Source organism: Rhizophagus irregularis, chromosome 12, assembly GCF_026210795.1.
Source record: "Rhizophagus irregularis chromosome 12, complete sequence".
Lineage (NCBI taxonomy): Eukaryota > Fungi > Glomeromycota > Glomeromycetes > Glomerales > Glomeraceae > Rhizophagus > Rhizophagus irregularis.
In genome coordinates this window covers 3,583,106-3,591,264 of record NC_089440.1, presented here as the reverse complement: position 1 = coordinate 3,591,264, position 8,159 = coordinate 3,583,106, and the positions used below count along the sequence as shown (strand labels likewise).

At 28.1% G+C, this 8,159-nt stretch overlaps 1 protein-coding gene across 1 annotated transcript; it reads left to right on the top strand.

Moving 5' to 3' along the window:
• Window positions 1-6,022: 6,022 nt before the first annotated feature.
• OCT59_004306 (uncharacterized protein) lies at window positions 6,023-6,753 on the top strand (the record flags this gene model as incomplete). Its single annotated transcript, XM_066148192.1, has 4 exons — window positions 6,023-6,200; window positions 6,275-6,304; window positions 6,374-6,463; window positions 6,554-6,753. The coding sequence occupies 4 exons, from the start codon at window positions 6,023-6,025 to the stop codon at window positions 6,751-6,753; spliced, it is 498 nt and encodes a 165-aa protein (XP_065996814.1).
• Window positions 6,754-8,159: the final 1,406 nt, after the last annotated feature.

Below are 8,159 nucleotides of genomic sequence, written 5' to 3'. Positions count from 1 at the left end.
GTAGCAAGATTTATTACAGAAGATGATCTGAGAGAAGCGCAAGAGAGGTTGAAGGACATGGCTCACCTTATAGAAAGAACATATGGGCCGGAATTTATAACAAGCAACATACACCTTGCACTTCATATTCCCGACTGTTGCCGTGACTATGGTTCCATATATAGTTTTTGGCTTTTTCCATATGAGAGACTTAATGGATATATTGGTAAGATGTTTGTTGTTATGTTAATATTTTTTAAAAATAAAGAATACAAATAAATCTATTATTATTATCCAGGATCATACCCTAATAGTAATCGACAAATAGAGCCTGAACTTATGTGAATCGTTCTTAAGAATACTTTAATAGATTATCATTTATCTTATAAATGGTCATCTAGTCTTCTAAAAGAATCTCTTAGTCTTATTATGCCAAAGAAAGCTGTAGGTAGTTTGGCATTTACGGTAGAAAAGGATGAGTTACAACACTTTTTGTCCATGAGACATAATACATCTACATTTTCCAAAATATATGGTACTGAGAAATTACCAGGTCAAATGCTTAATCCTTCGTGTTTCAAAGTTATTATACCTTTAGAATTGCGTAGATTTCTATGTGAATGGTATTCTATATTATATGAAAAAGAACAAAATGAAATATTAGGATTTATGGACCTGGTAATTGATCAACACGCAAGATTACAAATTGGTGCTGAAATATTTGGATCTATGATTTCGGGTCATCAAGAAAAAAATGTAACTATTTTTGCAAAATGGAAAGCGTCTAATGATGATTCAGTTGATATATACCCAGGAGATGTTCAATATTATTTTGAACATACACTTAGATTACCTGAAGGACCAAGAAAACATCTTCTAGCATATGTTAAGTGGTATAAAAGTGCATCTTCCTCTAATATCTGGTTTAAACATAGATTCATAGAACCAGAGATATCAAATACCGAACTATGGCAAGCTGAATACTTTCAGGAAGGTTGTGATTCAATAATAGCTGTTCATAGAATACTATGTAGAGCTACAAAATTCAAAAGTGTGTGCGTAGGAAAAAGGAAATATTTGTCAATAATACCATTAAATAGAAAATTTAATTTATAGATTTCTTTAAAAATTAACATTTCATTGTATTACATTCAATAATAAAGGTAATACGGTCATACAGAATACAATAATAAAATTTCCTTTTATAATAATTAAAATTGATCATCCATCAGGAAATTTTATAGCGCGAAAAATTGCGTAAGTTTACGATTTTGTAAGTTTACGAAAGTTTATGGCATAATATTTCGAAAAATTTCAAAATATTATGTAAGTTTACAATTTCGTAAGATTTATGTGATATTACGGTTAAAATATTACGTAAGTTTTCAATATCGTAAGATTTACGCAATATTACGGTCAAAATATTCTGCAAATTTACGAAACTGTAAATCTGCGTAATATTACGGTTGAAATATTTCGAAAATTTACGAAACTGTAAACCTGCGTAATATTATGGTTGAAATATTTCGAAAATTTACGAAACTGTAAACCTGCGTAATATTACGGTTAAAATATTTCGAAAATTTACGAAACTTGTAAACCTGCGTAATATTACGGTTGAAATATTTCGAAAATTTACGAAACTGTAAACCTGCGTAATATTACGGTTAAAATATTTCGAAAATTTACGAAACTGTAAACCTGCGTAATATTACGGTTGAAATATTTCGAAAATTTACGAGATTGTAAACTGCATATGCAGTAGAACGTATACAAGGGGCATGTGATACTATTGAATAATCAAAAATAATATAAACACCTTTTCTTTTATATAAACACCAGTTTGGGAAAGCAAATTTATTTTTATTTACGAATTTTTTATTATTTACAATTTTTATGTTAAAAATTAAAGTAAATTCTAATTTTTATTATAACTTAATAAAAAAATACACATTTGATACTTGTTCGCTACTATTTTATAAAATAGTACCCAGGCTGTACGGCGTGGACGTCAGTATCAGTCACAGCCCAAAAAACGTGAGTCTCCAGCCGATATTTGGTACGGACTGGGCCTAGCTACTCACTTAATAAATAATAAAAAAATAAAAATAATTATCTTCTTCTACGATACGTAGGTAAGTTTCTCCTTGCCTACGATCGTCACGCGTGACTAAAATTGATCAAATTTATCAAATTTAAAACATGAACGTAAATATTAATTATAAATTTTATTATAGTATAATTACCCGGCCTCTCCCAAAATCTCGTTCTAAATTCGCGATAATATCTTGCGCCGGTACGCGTCCACAGCCGCCGCCCAGGGGTTACCATTACGATAAAGGACATAGTTCTAAATATCAAAATCAGTTTGAATATTCGGTAAATACATTTAATTTATATGAATGTAATGTTATTTATTTACTTACATGGTAATCCCTGACGAGGTTCCTCCACTTTTAGCTGCACTGTTGCCCGGAAACCCTCGTTCGAAATATTCTATTTATTCTGATTCAATTAAATGGATTGGTTAATTTGAATTTAAATTCTTTCTTAAAGAAATTATAGATATTAGTCATATGAACCTATTGGCAACAGAGTCCCAAAAATCTTGGCGGCTTCTACCATTAATATTGTGGTAGGCGCGGTTTCTGTCTCGGCGTATGTCAACAAGTTCGTCCATCATAGCCCAGTTCCAATGGACGTTATAGTGGGAACGACGACGTGTGTGGCGAGGCATTATTAGTAATTTGATTTTGGGATGAGTAAAAATTTGAAAGAAAGTCGTAAAATGTCACTTTAAATAAAATTTGAACAATACCTCTTTGGTTTGATTTTATTTCTCGTTTCAATTAAAATTTAATTTATTAGACTTTTCATCATTAAACATATTAATTAAATCTCATGCGGATATGGATTATCTAAATATAAATATCATGATTCTAAATATAAATATAAATCACTTAATTTATTTTAATTTTTTTTAAAAAAAAAATCTTAGTTTGATTTCAATTAAAAATAATTAAAAATCATGTACATGTTTTGGTTATTTAAATATAAATATCAATATATTATATTTAAAAATAAACCAATTTATTATTAGCACATTCTATTGAATTTTAAAAAAATCAATTTTTTTTTTAAAAAAAAATCACATATTTAAAAATAAAACAATTATATTCTGATTAAATATTTTGCGTACATTTCTTAAAAAAATCATAAAAAAAAATCTTGTACGTCGTACATGCAATTACTAAATATCATCCCCTTGTGATAAATAAAAAATTACGCAACACAAATTCAACACAAACTCAACACAAATTTAACAAATTTAACGAAATTTGGCTAAAATTAATAATTTTTTACCAGAATTATCAACACAAATTGAACACAAATTGAACACAAATTTCAGTCACGATTTATTTATGTCACACCCGCTATACGATGTACATGATTTCTGGCCAATCAAAATTAGGCTGATCCTTGCATCATTTAATCATTTAATCATGCACGCGTTTTTGTCTTATTTATTTTTGTTTCTTATTTCTTTATTCTTTTGTTCAATATTTTTAATTTTTTTGTCTCTTCTTTCTATTATTTCTTTAATTATATACAATATATTTACATATATTTCATAATTTATTGCTTTGCAGGTATAGAAATATTTGTTTATTAATACTAATTATTTTCATTTTTTTTTACCTCTTTGTTATTTTGTATCGTAATACTAACAATAATATCTATGTTTCCTTTATTCCTTTTTACTTGTACTTTAATACTAACGATACTAACAATACTAACAACATGTTTATTTTTTCCTTTCTCTTTATTTCTTTATTCTTTTGTTCAATTACTTTGCAGGTATAGAAATATTTATTTATTAATACTAATTATTTTAATATTAACGCATTTTTTTTTTACCTCTTTGTTACTTTATGTCGTAATACTAACAATACTATCTACGTTTCCTTTATTTCTTTTTACTTGTACTTTAATACTAACGATAATATCCATGTTTCTTTTACTCCTTTTACTGTTTCTTTAACTCTTTTTACCTTAATACTAACAATAATAACAATATTTCTTTTATCTTTATATCTAATACTAACGTTACTATAGCTGTTTCTCTTCTTTTTACGTCTAATAATATTGTTACTCTACTCTTTCTCTTTTTTACTTTTATGTATTCTGTATATATTAATAAATACTTGTAATTTTTTATGATTATATCTAATAAAACATACATTATATAAACTTATAGTACAGAAAATGAAGTATTATTTATCGAAATATTTTGAAATATTACGAAATATTAAGTTGTGTAAATCACAGAATATTACGAATCGTCAAATTATGGAACATTACGCATCATAGAATTTCGAAATATTTTAAAAAGTTGCGAAGTATTACGCAGTAAAATTACGGAATATTACGAATCGTAAAATTACGAAGCCTTGCATACAGTAATATTTCGAAATATTTTAAAAAGTTACAAAATATTACGCTTACGCAAACTTGCGGCGGGTCTGAAAACTTACGAAATATTATGTAAAATTACGAAATATTGCGAACCGCAAAATTACGGAATATTACAAATCGTAAAATTACGAAGCTTTGCATATCGTAATATTTCGAAATATTTTAAAAAGTTACGAAATATTACGCTTACGCAAACTTGCGGCGGGTCTGGAAGCTTACGAAATATTATGATGTGTAAACTTGCGCAACTTTTCGCACTATATAATTTCCTGATGTCACACCAAAATCATAAATTGCTAAATTTGTTAAGTGACAATATTAAATTTTGCTCGTAGACAAAGTCAAAATTAACCTTATATAGAATAAAGATCTACCGATGATTAATTCGCGATTAATATTTAATTATGCAGACGCAAATTTTTACAATTACTTTACAATTAAAATTGATTGTATGCAAATCATGTACGAAATACATTAACATTATTAAATAACAATCATTGGTATCATACCGCACCGATAATCGGTCAGTGTCGGTGGCATAATTGTATTTGTAAAAAAATAAAATTTAAACAAAGACTGATTTAATAAATTTATAAATTTTTTTCTCGTGACGTTCACTCAACTTGCAAGGAGAATATTTAATTTATTTACGCTAGATATATTATAGTTCTTAAAATTGTTTTCTGTATAATGAATTTAATGATATAATACTTGTATCATTTAATTGTGTAATACCTGTATCAATCAAACATATCAATTTAATTGATTACTTTAAAACTGATTTTTTTAAGAGTATACAAAATTATTTCTCTGATTCATAATACAGAAATAATAGAAATAATCACAATTAAGATCAAATTATATTATGATTATGCGCAGAAAAGTGGTATATTTTTTTACATAAATAAGGCAATTATCGAATTTTTTTTATTTATCTTTTTAACCCAAGTTTTCATTATAATAAATCAATTTTTTAACCCAATTTTTCATCATAATAAATCAATTCTTCATCTATAATAAATAATCATTTTTTTATTTTTTTATTTAATTTTATTTTTTTATTGATTTTATTTTTTTTTGTTAATTTAATTTTATTTTTTTTTGTTAATTTTATTTTTTTTTATTAATTTTATTTTAATGGCCAATCCTAATATTTTAAACGTCAACATAAATAATGTACTTTTAAACTGGCCATTTAATGCCACCAGGGCATTAATTAGGTAAATTTGTATAAATCAGGACCCCGGATATCTCCAAAACAGGTCATAAGTCACACTTTCGGCAGATTGGCCCATTTTTCAGGGGCTCAAAAAATCGTTTTTTGTAAATATCTCGGCATCCAGTAGTCCAATTTTGATGAACTTTTTTTTAAATTGTAGAGCTAAATGAGAGCTACAAAATAAAAAAAGTTCATTAAAATTAAATTACTGGATGCTGAGATATTTACAAAAAACGATTTTTTGAGTTTCAGCAAAAAGGGGTGTTTTTGGCCAAAAGTCCATTATGACCTTTATATTAGATATCCAGGGTCCTTATAAATCTTACAAAAAAAAAATGGAAAGTTAAAATGATAACTTTATTTATACTAATTAGATACCGCCGCCTATATCATAATGTCTTTGAGGATCGATCGATCCGTGATCATTCAATTATATGGGCAAAAATTGCGGCGAGAATAAGCAATAATTATAATTTTATCGTTACCCAAAATCAATGCCGCAATAAGTGGCAGGCATTGAAGAGAGGTGAATCTTTTACCATTTGTAATTAATTTGTGAATATTAGTAAATACTTTATTAATATATTTAATTAATAATAGGTTTCGAAAATTTGACTAGGATTAATAATGGTTTGTATATTTGAGGTTAACGTTAAATTTCTTAACCAATTCACATAAAACCAATTTTATTTATTTTAGGGAATCCTGATGGTCACCCGATCCACTCTCCCAACAATTACGATATTCGCTTTTTTAATGAATTAAGTGATGAATTCTGGCTGCAAACTAGTAATTGATTCGATCTTAATTATGATACTTTGTATATATTACTGATTCATTAAATTTATATTTACATTTTTTTTTTTTTATTTTAGACAGGTTACGCAGGGCGTACCTGCAGCAGAGAGTGGATCAACGGACCTATATGTATAGGGAATGACGCCGGCGTCGTTCCCGGCCACGTAACGACGCAGCAACGCAGCGAGTGCCGAGCGGCGGCGATCGGAGGAGGAGAAGAAAAAATAGAAGAAGAAGAAATAGAAGAAGAAGAAATAGGAATTAAGGTAAATACTAATTAATCATGAATTTATAATTAGATGGATATATATCACTAATGCGTAAAACTATAATCTTATTCCATGAATTTTGCGAAAAATAGACCCTCCCTTCCTTTCGTTTTCCCTTCTCTTCCCTTCCCTTCCCTTTCCCTTCCCCTTCCCTTTCCCCTTCCCTTTCGTTTTCCCCTTTACCTTTCGTTCTCCCTTTACCTTTCTTTCTCCCTTCCCCTTCCCCTTCCCTTTCGTTTTCCCCTTTACCTTTCGTTCTCCCTTCCCCTTTCCCTTCTCTTTCGTTTTTCCCTTTACCTTTCGTTCCCCCTTCCCCTTCCCCTTACCCTTTCCCTCACTGGAATCGTCATTTTTAATCTTTTATTTTAGTTTATTATTTTTATTATATTTTTTATTATAATAATAAACAATATTCTTATATCAAATTTTCTTTATTTTTTAATATAATATTGTTAATTGGTTTTTGATTTTTGGCTTATAAAAAACAACTGATAAACATAAAAGCTATGCGGGCAAACAAAAATGATAATCCTTAATCTTCATTATTATGGCCATCTAGAATCTATATAATTAAAACGTTTAGTCTGTATAAATAAATTATAATTGCGAGCCATCGCCCGTGATCTATTATAAGCTTATTAATCAATTAATACCCAATAATCATCATTGTTATTGATATATATTAACCAATTAGGATCATTATGATTACATGCATGTGATATCTAAAAATAGATAAAATCGTGTGATTGTTTTTTGTTTATTTTCAATTCTTTTCTTATTAAAACTTACAAAGTAATAAAAAAAATGTACCCACCAACTCATTCAAAAGAAAAGAATAAAAGAAAGGAAATAATATGCTCACCTACCCACATACAAAAAAGAGAAAAGTTTCTTTTAAATAAATAGTGGAACTGTTAAGCAAGGTATGAAAATAGGATATACGCGTATTTTTCATATTTTTCTTTACAATAGTGGTTTGAGTCTTTCTTTGTGGTATAAGTGTGAATATATTTTTCAACGGCCATGTATCTATTGCTTGTTAAATATATTTGCAATTTCTTTTGTAATATTTGCTTTAGCCTGGAGGAAAATGTTATGAAATAGGGCTGGATATTTTATGACATTTTCTGCCTTCCAATTACTTTGTCCGGGGTAGCCTGACAATTTGTCGTTGTCCGTCAGTTGTAGCAACCAGCATTTTTTTACGATTTTAAGAAACAAAACTCTTTCAAAAATTTAATAAAGAAAGAACTAACTTAAAAATATTATTTTATTATTCTTTACAAAATGCTGGCGCTGGAGTTATTTTTCTCTCACTTATCAAATCCCAACATGTCCAAAGAATCATGTAGTACGCTGTGGTCTGGAACTACCTAAGATTTTTGACTACCTAGGGATGAAGTTGTAGGGTACTTGTA